At 36.7% G+C, this 24518-nt stretch overlaps 1 protein-coding gene across 7 annotated transcripts in view; it reads left to right on the top strand.

The window, feature by feature from the left end:
• Positions 1 to 24518, top strand: part of PCMTD1 (protein-L-isoaspartate (D-aspartate) O-methyltransferase domain containing 1) — an 80950-nt gene that overhangs the window by 25116 nt on the left and 31316 nt on the right. The window contains exons 2-4 of one of the 7 annotated variants that reach the window (XM_008976868.6): positions 2398 to 2546; positions 3003 to 3117; positions 12369 to 12770. The exons of 3 other annotated variants lie outside the window; for them this stretch is intronic. In XM_008976868.6, the coding sequence (XP_008975116.1) occupies positions 12464 to 12770 (307 nt within the window). In that variant the 5' untranslated portion in view covers positions 2398 to 2546; positions 3003 to 3117; positions 12369 to 12463. 3 more of the 7 variants (XM_063606754.1, XM_055116540.2, XM_063606755.1) reach the window with 3 other exon arrangements.

Genomic DNA, 24518 nt, shown 5'->3' with positions numbered 1-24518 from the left:
GGGGTCTCAGACTTTTTTTGTTATGGTTTCTTCTTACAATATTTTTAGTAGTGCATAAGATTTATGAATAAGATTGAAATATCCCTTTATTGTATGGGAAATCCAGAACAAGTAATTTACTCTTTCTCAGTCTGTTTTTATTTTTATGGTGCAGGTAATACTTTGCATCCTGCCTCTATTCCTATGGTACTTAAGAAATTGTATGAATTGATGTTAAAGTGCTTTGAAAACTTATGGATAATACTTTAGCTATTTTGTTTTATATAGCTTTCACTTGTGTTCATCCGTAGATAAAATTAGCATTTTGGACTTTGGAAAGATGCCATTTTATAAGTCCAAAAACTTTGTAGTTAACCTGTGTATGTCTTTGTAAATAAGTAAATATGCTTAGATTTTTTGAAAGTTCTTAAAGGAATCATTGAGATAATTTGAATTGATGAGTTTATTTTGCAGGTGAAAAAAACCAAAGCCAGAACAGATAGTGACTTAAAATCATATAGTGTGACAAGGCCAGTTTTGCATTCCACAGTACATTAATATATGGAAAGAGTATATTTGATATGAGCTCATGTTTTGGTTTATGGTATATTCATGGAAGGGAACAGATACAGATCATCTGAAGTGATGAGTAGCCCCCAGTTGTGCATTTTTGCTTTGGAATATTCTTATATTCGAATATTGTTCTTTATAAATTCATAGCTTTTCAAATAAAATAAGCCCCACTATGAAATCCTGACCCAGGAGGAGCTGAAAATGTGTGGTGTTTTTTTCAATCATGCTTCCCTGTTGATCTTAGTACACATCCTAAGAACTATTGGCAGTTAATGAACATATTTTTGTTTATAGACTTTTCCTGAGTTAGAGGAGGTGAACAACTTGTTTTAAAGGTTTTTCTAGGCTGCAGTTCCCATAAGGATATATATTTTAAAAAGTGTTAAGGATGGTTAGTGTAGCACTTCTGTTTCTTGAAAAATCCAGATAATACTAAGCAGTAATCCTTAAATCTGAGGCCATTATTCCCTGAGGATTAATTTTGTTAGCTGAAAGATATGTGGATCTTTGCATGTAGAGGGTGTTGGTAATAGGCAGTTGTGTTTAGGGAGATACGTGTGGTAATATAGGTTTGAAAAAGTCTTGTGTTGAGTAAAAGGGAGAGGAGGAAAGGCTTTGGGGATCCATAAAGTCCTGTAACTTTCAAAATAATAAAATTTCAGCTAGATGAGCCTCATATCTTGTCCTTTAAAGTTTTATATATTACTTTATCACTTCAAATATTACACGCTAAAACTGTCATAGAACTACCATCTACTGTTTCTCTATCTTGGAGTTCACACTGTTTCCAAGCCAAGTGGAATATGAAAATTAAAAGGATGTGGAGGAAGTTGGAAGCTACATCTGTGAATATAGGCATCTTAAAACTCACCATGTATCAAAATGTGTAATGTGGATGTTTCCAAGAGAGCTTCTTTTTAAAAAATTATATGTAGTATTGAATTGGAGGGGTAGGGGAAGAAAGATAGTCAAGAGAATATAGAAGAAAACATATACTTCATGTACTTCGACTTTGCTGTAGCCGTTGGGAGCATTGAAATTTGACAGGACTTTCCAAAGTAGAAAACTATAACTTTCATGTGTTTTTACACTTAGTCAACAGTTGTTTCTTAGACATTCGCTAAGACCATGCAACTGTGATAAATATATTAAATATAAGATGTTATTTTTCTCTTCAGTGAGTTTACAGTCTGGACAGAAAAGATAGGTGGAACCAAAGAAAACTTTACAAGACAATTTTTGCTAAATTATGTAACAAATGCTCTATTAGAGGAAGAAGTATTAGCCAGGGCAAAAGTTAGCTGGTGAGATGGAATTAAACCAAAGAGTTTTGGTATCTGCTGTCTTAGCCCAGGTAAGCTCATCCTTCCTTCTGAGACTCCCTGTGAGCACAGAAGGGCAGCTACTCTTAATTTAAGCCCTTCAGCACAGTTGATGGCCCAGAGCCTGGCAGAAGATAACTGTGTTGTCTTTTCTTCGCTTTAACTTCTCTCTTGCAGTCATCTTATGTGTGAATGTAAGTTTTCTTCCACAGACTTCTGTATGTACTGTCCTTGACTGTTTTTCTTTTAGACACCTCTCACTTCAGGATTTCCATTTCCACTCTCTTTAGTTCCTCTTTAAGGAGGTCAGTAGGCGATAGCTTTGCTAGATTTGAGAAGCAGTGTTTTTTTGTTTCCCCTTTCCAGTCTTCTGTGCTTAAAAATGAAAGTTTAGAATGTGCCCTTTCTGTCACAGAAATGAAAGAAAGTTGGTATTATTGGACCAGCTATATGTTAGAAACTTTATATTCAGTGTACTATTTAATCATCACAAATTTATGATGTAATTATTTTCATTTTATAGATAAAGAAACTGGAGATCCCATTAAGTAATTTGCCTGAGGCTGCACGACCAATAAATGACATCAGATGCTCACCCCGGCCCGCCCCCTGCTGCTTCATTCTTCCTTTGAAGCTGAGAGTACTAAAAGGAAAAAGAAAAAATGGGAGATTGTAAGAGACAGCTGAATTGAACATCTTTTCAGCTAAAAGTTAATGAAAAGTTTAGTTTTGAATTATGCGTCAGGAGCCTCTGAGCAAATTGTTCTGTGTCAGAGGGTTTCATAGCTTCACAGACTGGATTTGAGTTGTGTTTCAGTTATTCAAGGGCTGTGAGCTTCTCATATGATCTTGTGACTCTTCATAGAAGTATGGTAAAGAACTAGAGCACAGTGGTAGGTATATAGTAGGCACATAGGAAATTGCTGCTATGTGTTATCACTACTTAAACAAAATTTAAGATTTGTATTCATCATTGAATATAGAGTAAAGTAGATGTTCTTTGCAGCTTTTGGCAAGTGAGTAGTGAACCTTAGTTTAGCCATTTATTTTCTTTAATAATTCTTTATTTATATTTCATCATATCTCTTTATCAGCCCCATCACTGAGAAGAATTTTTTCCCTGTACAGTTGCCTCTGCACTTAAAGCAGGCTTGGTCCATGAATCCCATGACAAGAGCTTTGAGGACATGAGGAGCATTCTTTGTTCATGGCCACAATTAGTGTGTTTTCCTTTGGATCACTGGTGAGTAAGCTTCCCTCTAGAGCTGGATGAGCTTAGTCCTCAGTTTTGCAGAGAAAGGAGCAGCAAGGAGCAGTTGACTGCTTCTCTCTGGGTGCTAGGAGGAAAGGAAAGTGAGTCAGCATTCATTTTGTTCTCCTCCCACCTTGCAACATCTGTCTGCCATTGGTCTGCTTCCTACCTCCTTTAACTTATCAGTGCTTAATCCTCCAGAAGGCATCCTTAAACTGCCTAAGAGACACCATAATATTGTATGGGGCCTTTGACAGTTCTTTCCTAAATAGATGTAAGTCACAATTCTAAATTTTGGAATAATAGCAAGAAACGTTTGGAACAGTTTGCAAATAGTTTCAGGTGTGCATATGTGAGTGTACCCTTTATGTTCTCTGCAGCCCTTACCTAATACACAGCAGAGAGAAAATTACCAAGGAATGAAATTGTGTTTTATGAGTAAACATGATGACTTCCTTCTCAAACAGACATAACTCTGTAACTGCTTAAGTTGTTGAACCTTTTATTCTGTTCTTACACTTGATCTTTTTCTATATTTACCTTTTTCATCTTGCTCTCAAATTCCTTATTTTGCTTTTATTGTTCAGTGCAGGACTTGAACACTCCTAAAATTGTTTCTTCTTTGTGGAAAAGAAAATGGCAGGAGTGAGGCAGTAAAAATTGTGACTGAAGTAACAGAAATGCCAAGGCATGGACAGCAGCCATTACTAGATAACTAAAACTTGATTATATTGAATTATAGATTTGACCAATGCTGAAATAGCATGGAAATTAGAGCTCTGAGGGACCTTAGGAGCTGCAGAATATAGCCTTTTTATTTCACAGGTGAGGAAACAACATTTTGGGGATTTGGCCGGATCAATACAGCGAAGTTATCTGTGGAACCGTGGCTACACCTTGGTCTCTTGACTTGTATTTGACTTTTCCATGATTGAAATGAGATTATCTTAGAAGTAACAAATGGCAGACACTGATGACCTAATGCTACACTGGGTTTTTATTAGTGTTTATTTTACTTTCATAAAAAAAATTGTACATTTCAAGTTAGGATTATTATTGAATTATCACAGTATTCACTACAGACGTCGATTTACGAGCTTCTCAAGTGTACATCAATTATAATCAATTCTAATATTGATTATATTGATTATTCATAGTCTAACATTGGGGGAATTGGTTACATCCTGCTGTATCCATGTGGTAGAATATCGTACTTCTGGATTTGGAAAGAATGTCTCATGGTATTAGGAAATGCTTATTAAGTGAAAGTCCTGAACAATATATACAGTATAATACCAGTCATATGTTTACAAAAACGAAGTATATAGTTCCTTAAAAGTTAATAATGACAGTGGTTCTTTGAATGCTAGCATTATGAAAATTTTAATTTTACTTTATTATCATGTTTTCTGCAAAGGCACATTATCATCAAATCAGTGAGTATAATAAAAACGTAATTTATAATTCAGTTTCCACATTCAGCAATAATGTATGTGGTAAGAAGAGCTGTATCTGTGAAACTCTTCGGTGTGGTTTAAGTTATTATTTATGTAATAATCTTCTCTTTCTGTATCTTTATTTTTCTGCCCTAGACTGTCTTATTAAATGTATTTTTATTCCTTAGGAAATTTTCCATATGGCTTTATTATACTTCATCTGTGCTCTCTCTATAACCCCTTTAATTTTACCTTTACTTGCCAATTTTGTTCAAATAATACATGTAACACAGTTTGTAAAGATACCGCAAACCTTGATGCCAAAGCATAGCAGTCCCTGGCTTCACCTGTTTTCACCCCCAGCCTCGCATTCCAGAAGGAACTTAACACATAGAGCCATTTTGTAGGGTATTTAATGTACACGTTGCTAACTAAGATGCTGCTTTTCCTTTTTATTCATTACTTTTGGACAGATTTACTTTCTGTCATCATAGATGAGGTTTTAGCTCCCATGCCCCTCTTTTCCTCTTCTCTCTCACTCAGTGTGGTTAAACGAGTATTAAAACTAAATAAGGAATTATGTTTATAGTATTTTGACTATGTAAACTGTGTCATTCTCCCACACCCCCCCACACCAAGTAATACAGTTCTCTTTATTTTATAGTTTTGGTTTTTCCTTAAAATCCTATTTAATCTTTAGCAAAGAATAATTGTATATTTATGGGGTGCAATATGATGTTTCAATATATGTTTACAGTGTGGAATGATTAAATCAGGCCAGTTAAAAAATTTGCCTCTCAAAGCTATCATTTTGTATGGTGAAAACATCTACAATTTACAGTTTCAGCAATAATTGTTTCAGCAATCACAGATAACACAGTGCATTGTGATTTATTATAGTCACCATTCTGTAAAGATTACTAAAGCGTATTTCTCCTGTCTAGCAGAAACTTTGTGCTCTTTGACCAGCATTTCTCCTTTCCCCCATCTACCCTCCTGCCCCAGCCTCTGGTAATCATCATTCTATGCTCTACTTTTGTAAGTTTAACCATTTTAGGTTCCACATGAGTGAGATCATGTAGTGTTTGTCTTTCCATGCCTGTCCTATGTCTTAGTATGTCTTATGACTTAGTGTAATGTCTTACAGGTTCATACATGTTATTGCAAATGACAGAATTACCCTTCTTTTAAAGGCTGAATAGTAATCCATTTATATATATATAAATGGATTTTATATGTATATAATGTAAGTCTATATCTTTTTCTTCTTTCTCTCAAATTCCTATACACACACACACACACACACACACACACACACACACACACCATTTTCTTTACCCATTCCTCTGATGATGGACACCTAGCTTGCTTACATATCTTGGCTGTTGTGAATAATGCTGCAGTGAACATGGGAATGCAGATATATCTTTGACATACGAATTTCAATCTTTTTGGATATAGACTCAGAAGTGGGATTACTGACTGGATCATAAGATAATGCTGAATTTAGTTTTCTGAGGAGCCATACTGTTTTTCATAAAGCTGTATTAATTTTCATTTCCACCAACAGTTCACAAGGGTTCTCTTTTCTCTACAACCTTGCCAATACTTGTTATCTTTTGTCTTTTTGATGATAGCCATTCTGACAGGTGTAAAGTGTTAACTCATTGTGGGTTTTAATTTGCATTTCTGCGATGACCATTTTTTCATATGTGTTGGCTGTTTATATGTCTTCTTTTGATAATTGTTTATTAGGTCTTTTGTTTGTTTTTTGATTGGCATATTCGTTTTCTTGCTATTCAGTTGAGTTCATTTTATATTTTGAATCTTAATCCCTTATCAGATGTATGGTTTGCAATCCCTTATCAGATGTATGGGTTGCAATCCTTTATCGGATGTATGGATGTATGGTTTGCAGTTTTTTTTGTATTGTTTTGTTTTTTCAATATATGTTATCACTTCACTTTACTGCTTGTAAACAATTAGTAAAGCTTTACTGTACAGAAGCTTTCTAGTTTGATACAGTCTCATTTGTTTATTTTTGCTTTTGTTGCCTGTGCTTTTGGGATCATATCCAAGAAATCTTTGCCCAGACTAATGTAATGGAGCATTTCCCCTATGTTTTCTTCTAATAGTTACACAGTTTCAGGTCTTATATTTAAATCTTTAATCTGTTTTGAGTTGATTTTTGTATATGGTGTGAGATAAGGATTCAATTTCATTCTTCTGCTTGTGGATATCCAGTTTTCCCAGCAGCACTTATTGAAGAGACTGTGCTTTCTTAATTGTGTGTTCTTGGTATCCTTGTTGAAAATTAATTGACCATAAATATGTCAAGTTTCTTTCTGGTCTCTCCGTCTACTTTGATTGGTCATTGTGTCTGTTTTTATGTCAATACCATGCTGCTTTGATTGCTATAGCTTTGTAATAGATTTTGAAGTCAGATAATGTGAGGCCTCTAGTTTTCTTCTTTTTGCCTGTATGATTCCTCACAAATTTTAGGATTGTTTCCTATTTTTGTGAAAAATGTCATTGGAATTTTAATACAGATTATGTTGAATCTGTAAACCACTGTTGGTAGTACAGACATTTTAACTATTATTTCTGTGAGTCCATGAATATGGAATACCTTTCCATTTATTTGTGTTTTCTACAATTTTTTTCAATATTTAATAGTGTTTAGTATACAAATCTTTCACCTCCTGGGTTAAAGTTTACTTTTAGGTATTTTTTTTTTTGATGTTGTTGTAAATGGGATTGATTTCTTAATTATTTTTTCAGATCATTTGTTGTTAGTGTAAAGAAATGTACTGACTTTTATGTGTTGATTTTGTACCCTGCAACTTTACTGATTTGTTTAGCAGTTCTAATAGTTTCTTGGTGGGTCTTTACAATTTTCTGCATATAAGATTATGTTATCAGTTAACATAGGTATTTTCAATTTTTGCTTTCCTATTTAGATGCCCTTTATTTTTTTTTTCTTGCTTAATTGTTCCAGCTAGAATTTTGTTCTGTGTTGAATAGAAGTAGTTAAGAATAGAAATCCTTATTCCTGATCGTGGAAAACCTTTCAACTTTTCATCATTGAGTATGTTTGTTGTGGGATTTTCATAATAGCCTTTATTATGTTGAGGTATCTTCCCTCTATGTCTAATTTATTGAGAGTTTTTATTATGAAAGGATATTGAATTTTTGTTAACTGCTTTTTCTGCATCTATTGAAATGATCATAGGGTTTTTGTCCTCATTCTGTTAATATGGTACATCCATCACATTATTGATTTGTGTATATTCAACAATCCTTGTATTCCGAGGATCAGTCTCACTTGGTGGTGAGTGATCCTTTTAATGTTCTGTTGAATTTGGTTTGCTAGTATTTTGTTAAGGATTTTTGCAGATATGTTCATCAGGGATATTAGCCTGTTCTTTTCTTTTCTTGTAGTGTCCTTATCTAGCTTCAGTATCAGAGCAATACTGGCCTCTTAAGTGGAATTTGTAGGTATTCTCTTCACTTTGATTTTTTGGAAGGATTTGAGAAGGAATTGGTATTAGTTCTTTAAATGTTTGGTGTAATTCCACCTTGAGGCATCTGGTGCTGAGCTTTTCTTTGATGGGAGATTTCTTAATTATTGATTCAGTCTTCTTGCTTGTTATTGGTTTGTTCAAATTTTCTGTTCCTTCTTGATTCAACTTGGGTAGGTTGTACATTTCCAGGAATTTATTCTAGGTTATCCAATTTGTTGGTGGATAATTGTTCATAGTCTCTTATGACCCTTTGTACTTCTGTGATATCTTCTGAGTTGTGGTATCTCCTCTTTCATTTCTGACTTTATTGTTAGAGCCTTCTTTTTTTCTTAGTTGCTAAAGGTTTTTTGATTTTGTTTATCTTTTTAAAGAACCAACTCTTAGTTTCACTTATCTTTTCTGTTTTCTTTCTGTTTTCTATTTTATCTATTTCTGTTCTGAATCTTATCTCATTCTTTCTGCTAATTGGGGTTTAACTGGTTCTTTTTTCTCTAGTTTCTTGAATTTATTTGAAATCTTTACTCTCTTTTGATACAGGCATTTATTGCTGTAAACTTCCCTTTTAGAACTGCTTTTGATGCATCTCATAAGTTATGGTATGTTATGTTTCCATTTTCATTTGTCTCAAGATATCTTTATTTTCTTTTTAAATTTCTTTGACCAATTGGTTTTTCAGGAGCATATTGTTTATTTCTGTGTGTTTGTGAACGTCCCAAAAGTCCTCCTGTTACTGGTTTCTGGTTTCATTCCATTACGACTAGAAAAGATATTTGGTATCATTTCAGTCTTAAATTCATAGAGACTTATTTTGTAGACAAACATATAATATATCCTGGGGAATACTCATTTCAGTTGCTGTTGGATAGAATGTTCTATATGTCTTTTAGGTCCATTTGGTCTAAAGCGTTGTTCAAGTCCACTGTTTCTGTCTGGATGATATGTCCATTGTTGAACGTGGAGTTTGAAGTCCTCTGCCATTGTATTTCAGTCGATCTCATCCTTCAGATCTATTAGTATTTGCTTTATATATTTAGGTGCTCCAATATTGACTGCATATATATTTAAAATTGTTCTGTTCTCTTAAACAGGACATAAAATAATGGCCTTCTTTGCTTCTTTGTCTCTTTTTGCAGTTTTTGACCTAAAGTCTATTTTGTCTGATGGAAGTATAGTCATCCGTGCTCTCTTTTGGTTATCATTTTTCATCACTTTATTCTCAGTCTGTGTGTGTCCTAAGGCTAAAGTGAGTCTTTTTCATAGGCAGCATATTGTTGGGTCTTGCCTTTCTAATCCATTCAGTCATTGTTTTTAAAAATCCATGCAGTCATTTGATTGGATAATTTTTTTTTTTTTTTTGAGAGAGAATCTCACTGTCGCCCAGACTGGAGTGCAGTGGAGCAAACTCAGCTCACTGCAATCTCTGCCAACCAAGTTCAAGTAGTCCTCCTGGCTCAGCTTCCCGAGTAGCTGGGACTACAGCTGTGTGCCACCATACCCAGCTAAATTTTTTTTTGTATTTTTAGTAGAGACAGGGTTTCACCATGTTGGCCAAGCTGGTCTTGAGCTCCTGACTTCAAGTGATCTGCCTGCCTCGACCTCCCAAAGTGTTGGGATTACAGGCGTGGGCTGCCGCATCTGGCTAATCTTTGTATTTTTAATAGAGACAGGATTTCGCCATGCTGGCCAGGCTGGTCTTGAACTCCTGGCCTCAGGTGATCCACCCACCCACTTTGACTTCCCAAAGTGCTGGCATTACAGGCATGAGCCACTGCACCTGGCCTGGGTTATAGTAATTTTTAATGAACTACAAATACACTCAGTACAGTGTTTGTCAGTAAATGGTGGTAGTTCTTATTTATTTCATTATTCTTCTTGCCTTTTTCGCACCAAAAATGTGAGCTATGTGGTAAAGACCATATTTGATTGATTGTTTTGCTATGATAATTTTTTTGCTATGATAATTTTGAATTGAATGGAATTCAGAAGGACCTAAGGAGGGTCAGATCATTCTTCTTAAGCCCTAGAGCCCACTCAAAGGGAATAATTTTTTAGTAAATTGTGGCATTTACGGTACAGCAATTTGCCAAATATCTTCGTAGTCAGAATTATTCTTATGAAACCCTTAGGCAAATGCCACACTGGATACTGACAGAGACTATCTCCTAGTGTAATATAACCATTTTTTCTTTCACCTTAGGAAGAGATTCACTCTGAGTGCCAGATGTAAAAGTTGACTTGTGCCATGTTATTAAAAAAAAAAAAAAAAGTATTGAAATGCTACAATTGGACTCAGCAAGTTGAGATGCCACAGCTAAGACCTGTTGAAGGAATAGTGAATTGGCATCTCCTATTGCACTGCATTCTACAAAGTATATTCATTGAGGAGAAGGGTGCTGTAAGCCCTTGTACTTATATATTTTTGAGGACTGAAGATGCTAGAGCCAGGCAACTTTTTTTTTTTTTTTTTTTTGAGACGGAGTCTCGCTCTATCGCCCAGGCTGGAGTGCAGTGGCGCGATCTCGGCTCACTGCAAGCTCCGCCTCCCGGGTTCACGCCATTCTCCTGCCTCAGCCTCCCGAGTAGCTGGGACTACAGGCGCCCGCTACCACGCCCGGCTAATTTTTTGTATTTTTAGTAGAGACGGGGTTTCACCATGTTAGCCAGGAGCCAGGCAACTTTTTATAAGTGAGTTTGAATGAATTAAATGTGAATTCACAGTATGTCCTCTACTCCAAAAGTTCTTAAGGCAATTGTAGGAAAGGACAAAGTGGACACAGACAAAGACAATATGATAGGCTGTGTTAGGGGAGCTGCCCTCGTGGTGCCAGGGGCCTGAGGACCCTGGGGATACTTGAGACCCTAATTGGTATACTTCTCTATGGTCAAGAGTTGCAGTACAGCCTTGCCAGAGTTAACTGTCATAACTCTTGTTACTGGCCATGGGTATTTCATTTCACACTTTCTCCTCTACTGATTTATTAATTCAGGAATTGATACATTAACTTACTAGCTATAGTTGAATAAAGCTTAAATTGTATATTCAGTATTATGTTTTGAAATTTTTTTAGTTTTCTCAAATTGCACTTACATTTCCATTCAGATGCTGAGTTTAATCTGTTAAAGAAGTTCAGTGTATGTGTGTGTGAGTGTGTGTGTGTGTGTGTATGTGTATAAAACATGTTCTAGTGCTTGGACTATTGAAGTTATTAATAAAATTTGTGGTTTCTGTCACAACAAGGTTTACTTAACAAAACAATCAGCACACAAGCGCATTAATAAACATGAGTGTGGGGTTTGTTTATTTTGCATTTTATGTTCAGTGTTTCGAGTAATATGTTATTCTGTGTGTTAACGTTGTAAATTTAGTGCATTTTTGAATTGTGGTTTTTAAGTTCAGAAATTTAAAATCAACTAATTTTTAAAATTAATCTGTACTATACTGTACTATACTATACTATACTATACTATACTATACTATACTGTACTATAAAGAAGCCAGTGTGGCTCAGTGATTAAGAGCATGGAGGTCGGGCACGGTGGCTTACGCCTGTTATCCCAGCACTTTGTGAGGCCCGGGTGGATGGATCTCTTGAGCTCAGGAGTTTGAGACTAGTTTGGGCAACATGGTGAAACCCTATCTCTACAAAAAAATTAAAAAATTAGCTGAGCGTGGTGGCATGCACCTGTAATCCTAGCTGCTTGGGAGGCTGAGGTGGGAGGATTACTTGAGCCCAGGAGGGGATGAGCCAAGATCATACCACTGTACTCCAGCCTGGGTGACAGAGTGAGACCCTATCTTAAAAAAATAAATAAAAAAATAACATGGTTTCTGACTCTAAAGACCTAAGACCAAGTCTTGACAGTGTCACTTTGCAGAGCAGCACTGTCCAGTATGGTAGCCACTAGCTACAAGTAACTATTAAACACTTAAAATACAAGTAGGTTGACTAATGGAATTTTAAATTGTATTTAATTTTTATTAATTTAGATCTAGGTAGCCATGTGTGACTAGTGGCCACCATAATGGCCTTCACGGTACTAGGTGACTTACTTGACTTCTTTGTGTTCCAGTTTTCCCATCTGTACAGATGAGATCATATAAGTTACCTTTTGTGGTTACTATATGAATTAAATAAAATAATATAGTTAAGAAGGAGTTATGCTGGAGCAGAATATTTCCATGAGAAATGGTAGTTAATTATAATGACATACATTTAATAAACAAGTTATTTTGCTTTTGAGCATTAATTTAAACCTGTTTATTTTTGTTCTTCCCTTCCAGGATTAATTTATTTTTGGAAATCAAGTGCAATATTGGAAGCCATTTCTACTAATTTTATTTCACTTTTAAATTTATGATTTGATTTGAATACTATCATGGGAGGAGCTGTGAGTGCTGGGGAAGATAATGATGACTTAATTGATAATTTAAAAGAAGCTCAGTATATTCGTACTGAAAGAGTGGAGCAAGCCTTCAGAGCGATTGATCGTGGAGATTACTATTTGGAAGGCTACAGAGACAATGCTTACAAAGACTTAGCCTGGAAGCATGGAAACATCCACTTGTCAGCACCTTGCATTTATTCTGAAGTTATGGAAGCATTGAAACTTCAACCAGGATTGTCTTTTCTTAACCTGGGAAGTGGAACCGGATATTTAAGTACAATGGTGGGCTTAATTTTAGGTAATTTTATTTTTGTAAAATTCTATTTTAAAAAATAAGCCATTTTGTATTATGGTTTATGATTTATAGGAGTTGTAACTTTGTGTACAGTATGTTTGAATGTGTATACTCAGTGTAGGTATCTTCCTTACTTAGATGTGAAAACACAAAGTAGTAGTAATCTTTTTTCATTCCCAGTCCTTACCTCAACTTACAGTAGCTCTGGAAACTAACTGTTCTCTGTTAGTCATTGTCTGTACTTAAAGTCAAGCACTGGTGGGCAGGAAACTCAGGAGTAATATTTAAGCTATTTCAGGTAGAGTGTTCTGTCTTCTGGCATATAAAGTTTGATGGTTATCTAAGAGCATTGTGCCAGGTTTTTGTTAAGAGAGACAGGAGAATGTGGGATATATAAGATGTGGCACTGTTAGGGTAAAGCAAGAGATTGGAGAAAAATAGAGAAGAAAGAAGTATATGTTCATTAAGCTTTCAGCATACTTAATGAGTGTTTGCTCTGCCAAGCATTGTTCCTGGCATGTGCATATGCCAGTGATCAAAAGGGACTAAGGTTTCTGCCCTCAAAGAGCTTACTGGGTGTTAAATGCTAGGTATTGTTTAAAGCAGTATGTGTGTATTAACTCATTCAGTGTTCCTAATACTCCTTTGAAGTACAGACAGTTATTAATCCTTTTATATGGGCAAGTAAACGAAGGCACTGGGAAGTTAAATAACTTGCCTGAAAGTCACGTATCTAGGAAGTGACAACTGGATAACATGGAATATAGGTGGAAGACGCATGGGTGGAGGAAAATCTGCTATAAGACATTATGTTGGATGGAGGATGACCAACCATGAAGTTTACCAAGCCGTTTAGTTCAGCTGCCATATTCACTGGCCGCTACTGTGTGGCATACGTTAAAATAGAGCATTATTTAGGGGGGTGGGGTGTGAGAAGACATAAGAAAATCAACAGCCTTCATCTAGTCTGATAGGTACTATAGTTGAGGTATATCCCTAAGTTAATAAGGATGAGAATGTGGTGTAAAATTCATTCTAAAGTGATGGGGAATCATTGAAGAATTTTAAATAGAGAATGACATATCCTCTGGTAGGGTGACTCTATGTTCCAGTGTGTTGGGACAGTCCTACTTTATCTCTGTTATCCTAGTGTCAGTATTAATAATGTCCTTTCATTCCTTGAAGTGTCTGAGTTTGGACAATAAATTATGTGGTCACATTATGACTTTTAAGGTATAGTCAGGTCTGAAATTTCCTCCCTACACACTAGCTAATTCCTTACTCTATTAGTCATGGGACCTCCCATCTGTTTCATTTGAGAGTGGGGATGGAAGCCTTTCATTCCGCAACTGGGTTAGTTCTTAATGTATAAGAACTGTTCAAAAGTCATAGGAAATTATTAATTTTCATCGATAAAGAGAAATCTAGAAGCTTACATTTAAATTTGGCGCTCCTCCCTGTCCTGAGACAGGAATTTCTTAACAGGTTGGAACTTCCAGATATCTGTCACTTCTATCACCGGTTTCTTTGAAAAAGGAATCTCTAGAGTTTGAGACAGTCTGCAAAATCTAGAGGTGAGAGTAGGGAGAGCTGCTTCTTTAAAAAAAAAAAAGCGGGGGAATTGCTGTCCTTGAACATTTCTTAACCAGCTCTGGCAACTCTGGGCTGGAGTCCAAGCCTTATACCATATTTGGCCAGCCTGAAAGTGCCTGTTTATTCTGTCTTCCCCTTCTCTAGTATGTGCCAACTGGCTCGTGCTGAGGGAGGTCAATCTAGCCAAACTTGGGATGGGGGAGGTATGCATCATAATTTGCAATCTTGCCAACAGTGAGGTTGCCTTCTTAGACTCATTGCCTTAGTCCCAGGCTCCAAGAGATTAGATGTCTGTGGCCAGATGGCACTGTAGGCAGATGTCAAACTTATTGTATCATGAATGTCTTAATCACGACATGGGCAATGTGGGGAAAGAGACCATTGTGTAAATGATCTACAATGCACTAGATAGTTTCCTTCTGTTACAAAGCTCTAGGGAGTCATGGATCTTTAGTTACATATATGGCAGTGGCTCCTGGATACTATTCCAGGATTTATCTTCGTGTGATCCTGCTAAGTTAAGACCAAGATATAGTTGTTCTCGTTTTGATTAGGAATATTCCTTTGGTGAGAAAGATAAAGAAGGAGAAGCAGAAACAACAGTCTGTAAAACTATGATTACAGCTAATAAGTCTTAAATTCACCAGGCTTCTGAGGAAGCTTTATCTTTACCCTGCTCTCTGTTTTTAGTTTGTGTTTTGTGTGTGTTTTATGTCATGGAGGGGAAGGTATACATCCATAAAAATCACTTAGAACTGGATCCAGAGGAGGATGCTCACATGCTCCCTGTGATTATTGAGTATAGTGAATCAAATTTGGCTCCACTGCTTCACAGCCACCTTATTAACAGAAGTTCTTTCTTTATTAAAAACAAAAAACTATAACACTATGGCTCAGCCATTTTTCTTTTCCACTCACAAGATAGGGATAACAGGTGCTCCCCATAAACAGTGGGTCCTATGGTTACTACATATTTAGTAGTAAACTCTGGAGGAGTCCCGGCCAAAGCAGGGAGAGCGGGGTATCTGTGATTTGGTAACACAGCTAAGGAAGATACCCCTTGGGGAATTTCCACTTCACTCCAGAAACACAAATCCAGAAACAAATTCAGTGAGAGTGGGGCATCTGTGATTTGGTAACACAGTTAAAGAAGATACTCCTTGGGGAATTTCCACTTCATTCCAGAAACACAAATCCAGAAACACAAATTCAGTGAGAGTAAGTTAGGTTTTTCTTTTATTATTATTATTATTATTAATTTATTCATTTATTTTTAGGTAGGGTCTCACTCTCTTGCCTAGGCTGGAGTGTGGTGACACGGTCTTGGCTCACTGCAGCTTCGACCTACTGGGCTCAAGTGATTCTCCCGCCTCAGCCTCCTGAGTAGCTGGTAGTACCAACACCCATGGTTAATTTTTGTATTGGGTTTTCTTCAGAAAATTTCTTAGGATTAAAGCACACTTCAGGGAATTATTCATAAATTTACTTTTATCGAAGACAGTGGAGAATAGATCAACTCCTGAGATGTCTCATGGAGACATGTTTTTCAATTTCAAATTGAAGATAATTCATGTCCTGTTTGCTTCTCCTTAAATATTTTCCCTGAACTAAGGGTTTTCGTAAAGATCTAGTACTTAGTTGATTCTCCTCTCAGTACTGTCGTTTCATTCTCAGGGAATTCCTTTGAAAAACAGGATGCAAATAAAGCAGCCTCCCACGTCCTGTATTTTACCTCTGCTTTCCATAACTGAATTGAGTATCAGAACCACGAAGGCAAGTTATTCTGATAAACTCTTTGTGATTCAGGTAGGGATTCTGAATTCTGATCCTTTTTACTTAGGGATTCATTTTCATTTTCTTGTATAAACCATAATAAAAAAATTCTAGGTATCTTATAAAACATATAATATACAGATTCATCCCACCTAATGACTTTCTCTTAGTCTCTTGCCTATTTCCCTAGTTAATAGGAGTGACTCTGGGGAGACTGCTAGTGCCATCCAGCACTGTGGATGCCACTACCTTGCTGCTACAACATTCATTCCTAAAGGTGAAACAATTGATAAGCAGGAAACTTACTGCAGTTGCCATATTGTTTAGAAGCATTAGTTAAGCTATCTGCTGCCATCATGTTTGACCTCTACACTCTCTCTCTTTGTCATGGGACGTTAAATGGTCCTTATTCAGCTAACCTATATTGCCTTTGACCTCAGTGCTCATGCTTTCTCTCTTTTGCCTGCATGCTTATGCATGTTCTCTCTTGCTCGCTCTGCCTCTAATGAGGTATGATTCACATACCATCAAGTTTACTCATTTAAGAGTACAATTCAATGATTTTCAATCCAGTTTGAGGATACTGCCAATGTGCTAAAAAGATTATTCCCCATGCCTAGTTGCATCCCCTCCCAGTACTCAGCCAGTCCCTGACAACCAGTTACCTACTTTGTCTCTATAGATTTGTCCTTTCTGGACATTTCATATAAATGAAATCATAACAATATATGGTCTTCTGAATCCAGCTTCTTTCGCTTAGCATTACATTTTCAGGGTTCATCCATGCTGTAGCATGTCTCAGTACTTTATTCCTTTTTATGGCTGAATGCTGTTTCATCGTATAGATATACACTACGTTTTGTTTATCCATTCACCAGTTAATGGACATTTGAGTTACTAGTTTTTGACCAAATGCATAATGCCATTATGAGCATTTAGGTACAAATCTTTGTGTGGATATACATTTTCATTTCTCTTAGGTAGATTCTTAAAGAGTAGAATTGCTGACCTGTATGGTAAATTTATGTTTTTAAGAGACCAACAAAGTGTTTTCCAGAGTGGCTGCACCATTTTCCATTCCCACCAACATTATATGAGGTTCTAGTTTATTCACATCCTCACTAATACTTGTTACTTCGTTTTTTAAAAAGCTGTGTTAGTGGATATAAAGTAGTATTTCATTGTGGTTTTAATTTGCTCTTCCCTAATGACTAATGATATGGAACAGCTATTCATGTGCTTATGGGCCATTAGTATATTTTTTTGGTGACATGACTAGTCAAATCTTTTCCTGTTTTTTAATTGAGTTGTTGATTATTGAGTTGTTAGTATTCTTTATATATTTTGGATATAAGTCTTTATCACAAATATAATTTTCAAATGTTTTTTCATGCTCTTTTAAGTGCCTCTTAAAGAATGTTCTTTATTAGCTTACTTTAGGCCAAAAGATTAGGGAGATCCAGGGTGGTCAGTTCCCCCGTCCCTCAACTCTCATTCTTCTTGGTAAGATAAAACACATTCTGGGCCAGGCGCGGTGGCTCAGTCTGTAATCCGAGCACTTTGGGAGGCCAAGGCGGGTGGATCACAAGGTCAGGAGATCGAGACCATCCTGGCTAACATGGTGAAACCCCATCTCTACTAATAATACACACACATCAAAAAATTAGCCAGGCATGGTGGCGAGCACCTGTAGTTGCGAGCACCTGTAGTTGCAGCTACTCGGGAGGCTGAGGCAGGAGAATGGTGTGAACCCGGGAGGCGGAGCTTGCAATGAGCCCTGCCACTGCACTCCAGCCTGGGCGACAGGGTGAGACTCTGTCTCAAAAACAAACAAAACAAAAAACACATTCTGCAGGTATCAAGGTTTCTGTATAAGATATACTCTGTTTTATGCATCAAACAGAACCTGAGTTTTTTCTCTATACTGTGTTACACTTTTTTTTAAAAAGGAATTTTTTGTTTGTTTGTTTGTTTTTGAGACAGAGTCTCACCCTGTTGCCCAGGCTGGAGTGCAGTGACACGATCGCAGTTCACTGCAGCCTGTGCCTCCCAGGTTCAGTTGATTCTCCTGCCTCAGCCTCCTGAGTAGCTAGAACTAAAGGTGCACGTCACCACGCTTGGCTAATTTTTTTTTTTTTTGTATTAAAGATGGGGTTTCGCCATGTTGGCCAGGCTGGTTTTGAACTCCTGACCTCAAGTGTTCTGCCCACTTTGGCCTCCCAAAGTGCTGGGATTACAGGTGTGAGCCACCATGCCTTGCTCTGTTTTTTTTTTTTCTTTTTAGGAATTATAAATTATGTTTTTTTTTTTTTTTTGAGATGGAGTTTCACTCTTGTTGCCCAGGCTGGAGTGCAATGGCATGATCTTGGCTCACCGCAACCTCCGCCTTCCACGTTCAAGCTATTCTCCTGCCTCAGCCTCCCTAGTAGCTGGGATTACAGGCATGTGCCACCACGCCTGGCTAATTTTGTATTTTTAGTAGAGACAGGGTTTCTCCATGTTGGTCAGGCTCGTCTCGAACTCCCGACTTCGGGTGATCCACCCTCCTTGGCCTCCCAAAGTGCTTGGATTACAGGCGTGAGCCACCACGCCTAGCCTTTTTTTTTTTTTGAGACAAGTCTTGTTCTGTCAGAGCCCAGGCTGGAGTGCAGTGGTGCCATCTCCACTCACTGCAACCTCCGCCTCCCAGGTTCAAGCAATTCTCCTACCTCATCCTCCCAAGTAGCTGGGATTGCAGGCATGTGCTGCCATGCCCAGCTAATTTTTGTATTTTTAGTAGAGACGGGGTTTCACCGTGTTGGGCAAGATGGTCTCGATCTCCTTACCTTGTGATCTGCCCACCTCGGGCTCCCAAAGTGCTGGGATTACAGGCATGAGCCACTGCGCCTGGCCCATCCGTTATTGATATGTGATTTATTTGGGGCTCTGTGAGCAAATCTGTTTTGAAAACAACCTTTTATTTTAGGCTAATCACATTTTATGAAATTCATGAAACTCTTAACTATTTGAACTATTATTTCTTAGTCCTAGTTAGGCTTCTGGGCATCTTTTTTCTGCCCTTGTGCTCTGTATGGAGTTGCCACCACTGTTCTATTTCTTAGATTTTTTTTTTCTCCGTCTCACTTACACTGGTTGTGGAGTAGAAGTCATTACTGACAACCACCTCTTTCATTGCTGCTAACTCTGAAAATCAACATCCAGGTGATTTTGTGTTTATGGATAATATTACTGCTGATTACAGGGTAATAGTAAATAAAATAATAAATATTAGAAGGCAATACAGGTTTTACAGAGTTTTCATAGTAATTTCTTCTGGTTATATTTTTTCACACTATTCTTAGAAGTTAGGAAGAAATTTCTCCAGTGATGTGAAGTGGCTTAGGTGGTTCTCTGAGCATTTTGAGTTTTATCTTTGTGATTAACTCTTTCCCAACCAAGATTGTCTATGTAGCAAATACAGCCAATCCTTACTATTTGCAAATTTTGTCTCTTGAGAATTCACCTACTTGCTAATACTTATTTGAACCGCCCAAATCAAAACTCACACTGCTTTTATGATCACTAACAAGCTTGCAGAGAGGAACAAAAAATTTGAGTTTCCTGCTTTGCATCTTCCTAGCTAAGGTGGGATAAAGTGAAGTTCTCTCTGCCTTCTTGTCTCTGTGGTCATACAGAGATGACCAAAGGCATGTCACAAGCTCCCAGTCTGCACTGGGGCCTGTTGATGGCTTGAATCCCAATTCTGGCAACAGTTCGTGGGGTGGCTCAGGCAAGTCACTAACACTTAAGTTTATTTTCTCTTTTGTAAAATAAATAATATAGTCTCTACCAGGATGAGTTCTCAGGATTTAATATTATAATCTATTTAATATATTTATATATGTACATATCTTCCTAAGGAGCAGTAGTTCATCTTTTGCTAATTCAATGTTTGCTGTATTTTTTTTAGAACATAACTATTATACAGTAAATAATGACAATTGACTGCGTGTTACTTTGAGAAAAGTACTAAACCTTTCTGAATTTGTTTCCTTAAGTGTAAAATTTGTGAATCTCTATCTCCCTGTGTAGGAGCTGGCACCTACGGAATTGTCTTTGTTTTTCTGTGACAAAGTCTTCCCTAGGCTGAGTTGGATATTGGACTGAATGCATCAGGTTAGAGCCAGAGGTTGACTGGAGTTGGCAGGGCTGCTTGGTCTGCTGGAGTTCTTGGTCTCGTCTGGAACCCGCCTTCACATTCCCTCTGGGTTTGGCTCTTGCAGGGTCAGTCCATCTACCCTCCTACACCCTTGCCAAAAATTGTTTCCTTGGATTTCACATCTCTGTGTGTTACGTTTATAAATACTTTGTCCTTTTTTGGGAATGAACAACTTTGGCTTTATCCTGTAGTGAAGGGTGAATCTTTCTTCTTTCTTCAAGTAACATCCACATGCAAAGGATTCATAGATTTCTGCCTCCAAGGTCCGGCAGCTGAGCTCTGGACACTCTTGATCTTCCAAGCTGCACTCCAATCTGGGTTCTTAAACATGTGGTGCCTGCATCCTGTTTCTTCTCCAGTGTACAAAAGATTCCAGAAGTGAGGCCTGTCCCCAACAATTCTTTTCCTGCCCTCTTCCACACGTGACAAAAAGTTTAACAAATTCTCTTCTTTCTCCTCTGTTTCCTTTCTTAGTGAAGAGTACTTTTTTCTTCTAAATTACATAATGCAGAAACTTGAGTACCAGTCTCTCCTCTTTAATTTTATTTTCTGGAGTAGGTAACATAATCACAGGGCTGAAAATTCAAAAGTATCAAAAGGCATACTTTGAAATATTTTCCTTCTCTTCCTCTCCTATATTTTACCTAGTTGCCTCCCCACTTTGACGGTAACTTTATAGAGCTCTGAGGACACTGCGATTTTTGCAAATACATACCGCTTTATAGGGATGATAGTTGGCTTGGAGTCAGAAGCAAATTTAGGAATAAAAGGAAAATATTTGTTGAATTTTGACAGATTTCTATCAAGCAGCTAAAATTAATAAGAAATTAATTTTGAATGGAATGTACTTAATAACATTTACTTCTGTGGTATGCATCATTCCCTACCATCAGATAATATAGATTTAACATAATTTTTGGTCAGGCACTATTTTAAAAATCAAGACATGAAAAATATTTTTATGCTTTGTGGATATCATTTGTTTCAGTCTTCGTTGTGAACCTTTTAAATTTGAGACTGTAGCTACATTTGTGTACTTTATCATTCTTGAAAGAAGTATTATGTTAGACCCTGTGCCAGCTGCTGAGGATATGGAAGTGTTCAAGACACATCTCCTACCCTTGAAATTGTGCATGATGCTTCTGAACTAGCAATAAAAGTGTGGTGTTAATCTTATTGGCTGTTCTTCATTTAGTCTAGTAAATATTTATTGAGTATTTATGTGAATCTATCACCATGCTGGTCCCAGGTATCTTACATGTACTTCACAAATAGATGTGCAGTGGAATGAAAGAGCCGATGAAAATGTCTTCCAGGGAAAATGATTGCATTAAGAAAAATTTGAGGCTGGGGATGGTGTCTCATGCCTGTAATCCCAGCACTTTGGGAGGCTGAGGCAGGCGGATCACCTGAGGTCAGGAGTTCGAGACCATCCTGACCAACATGGAGAAACCCCGTGCCTACTAAAAATACCAGATTAGCCGGGCGTGGTGGCTCATGCCTGTAAGCTACTTGGGAGGCTGAGGCAGGAGAATCACTTGAACCCGGGAGGCGGAGGTTGTGGTGAGCCAAGGTCATGCCATTGCACTCCGGCCTGGGTAATAAGCGCAAAACTCCATCTCAAAAAAAAAAAAAGAATTTGAGTCAAAATCTGAAGCTGTTTAAATTAGCTTTTGAAACTATTCTGTATTATATATACCTTAACAAATCTTTTTCTCAGCTTATTGAATTTGCTTTGTTAGAAATTTAATCTCTATTTTAATATTCTATTGCGCACATTGAGGTATAGTCATAGGTTGTTCTTGACCTGTTAGTCTTGAATATTAGCACATTGTGTAGAAATATGTAAATGAACTAATCGTGACATCTCTTGTTGATATTTTGACATTTTAGAGATATGGTTTACTTAGGGCCTTGGTTCCATTCTCTGTAACTGTGAAACCAACACTTTCAGATCTTATGTAAACATATTTCTGAGATTCATGTGTGATAAAAGAGAGTAGCATTTACATAGCCGTTGACTGAGAGGAGCCTGAGGGACTAGAACTTGTTTCTGGCAAATTCCAGGACTTGTTTCATGATGCCTCCCCCAAAACTGGAGAGCAAAGAACAAGGTCTAATCTTATTAGCTTCAGAGTGGTCAAGCTAACATGGCAAGACTCAGGACAAATTTGACAGTGTTTGATGTTTTTCCCCATGTGATATAGTTGAATGGGAGAAATAAATTAAATATATCTTAATAAGTGTTCGGAATATATTAGAACAGCTTCTCTTAGTTGTCTAGGTAATAATTACTTAGCCTTTCATCGATTGCTTTCCTCCTTTTTCCTTTATTCACCTTTGGTCTGTTTTATTTTTGTGCATTATACCACAGGATATTTGTGAAAAGAAAGAGTGAAACCTATTCCTGTCGACTTTTTACCCTTTACTCTCCCTGAATACTTACAAAGTTGCTTATAAATCTTTATAAAGATACCTTATTTTATCTAACTAAAATTAGTAATAAAATATCATTGTAATTTATTGAAAGATCCTTTTATATTTATATTTCAATTCTCATTGACTTTATATTAGTTTCGTAGAAACCTAATGACTGATCCACCTACTCCCCCTTGTGGTGAATATTTAGTTTTAGCCAAAATACTTTTATTGGTAGCTATTAACTCTTGATGTTACTTTACTATAATGAGAACAGAGATTTGGATAGTCCAAAACAGATTTTAAAAAATAATTCAGATGGGGCTTTATCATAATTAGGAGGGGTGGCTAGTACTGCTCAGCCCCAGTTGCATGTTAGGATTATCTGCAGACCCTGGGTCACACCCTGAGAGATTCCATTTTATCTGTTTGTGGTAGGACCCAGGCATTTACAGTTTAAATCAAATTAAATTTAATCTACTTTTAAAAATTAAAAATTCCCAGGTTATTCTAGTAGGCAGTCAGGGTTGAGAACCCCTTATGTAGGTTATAATTATGCTTCTATAACTATTTCTGTATATGGGGAGAGAGCACATCATAATTTTTTAACAACAGTTTGTCGATTACATTATAGTATGCAAAGTTTTACATAATTTAATGCTTTTTCCCAGGGACTACTATTATACAGTGGGAACCGGTCTTACAGTGACTGGTCTTAGATTATACAACAGTTAGGAGGAATTGGGATTGGAAGCCAAGACATCTGACCTTTAATCTACTATCTTTCTCACCACACCAGTATTTTGACCTCAGAGTCCTCAATTGAAATGATGGATCTTGAATTATTTCATCTTCAGAACTTTATGTATTGTGAATTACTTTTTGCCTGTGGCTATGTTCTGTAAGTTAGCTTTACACAAAATACTAAAGGCACAGTGAACTTCATTCAAATACAGTGTGGAACTCTCAGGTTTCCTTGGTCTGCCTCAGTCTTCTACTCATCAGCACCACACTGTCAAAATGTTGGACATTACAAGGGGCGAACATAGACATAAATAAAAAATATTGGTATTGCATAGACACTTGATGCCTAAACCTAATAATTATTAACTTTTATGTGCAAGCTTGGGTTCTTGACTGATTGGTAAATGATAAATGAACTAGATTAGATCCAATTATTAGAAAAGCACTCTTAAGAGTGCAATGAATGTGATTTGAAAACTTGAAAGCAGCCTAGATTTTACTATATTTGTTATTGTTATCAATGGGGGTTTGTCAACCTTAAAAATTATTTTTTATGTAAAGATACCTAGGAATTTCTAATAACTGTATTTGTTTTAATAAACTTTGACTTTGCTGTATGTTTCTATGTTCTCTTTAATATTTAGCTATTAAAGGTCAACATTTTCTTTTTTAAAAAAGTTACAAAAATTAAGCCCTTGTTTCATAGAAAAATCTTTACATTGGCGAATACAAAATAACATTGGAATTCAGAGTCAAATTCATGCCTCAGTTGGCCTGTTAATATCATCATCTTTTGGATACCATTTCACTTTTTTCCATTGACAACTTGTACCTATTAGCTATATATTACTTGTTTATTTATTTGAACATTTATGTTCTTTTTTTTTAATCTTTCAGTAGCCCATTGCTTTTTAATTGAAAAAGTTATACACGCAAATGGTTAAAACAAATTTTATACAAGAGCATATAATGATAAAAATGTTTCCTTACCACCCTAGATCTCTTATTCCCCTTTCTCAGAAGCA

This window comes from Pan paniscus, chromosome 7 (assembly GCF_029289425.2).
Source record: "Pan paniscus chromosome 7, NHGRI_mPanPan1-v2.0_pri, whole genome shotgun sequence".
Lineage (NCBI taxonomy): Eukaryota > Metazoa > Chordata > Mammalia > Primates > Hominidae > Pan > Pan paniscus.
The sequence above is the reverse complement of the archived record's forward strand: the minus strand, read 5'-3'. Positions and strand labels throughout refer to the sequence as shown.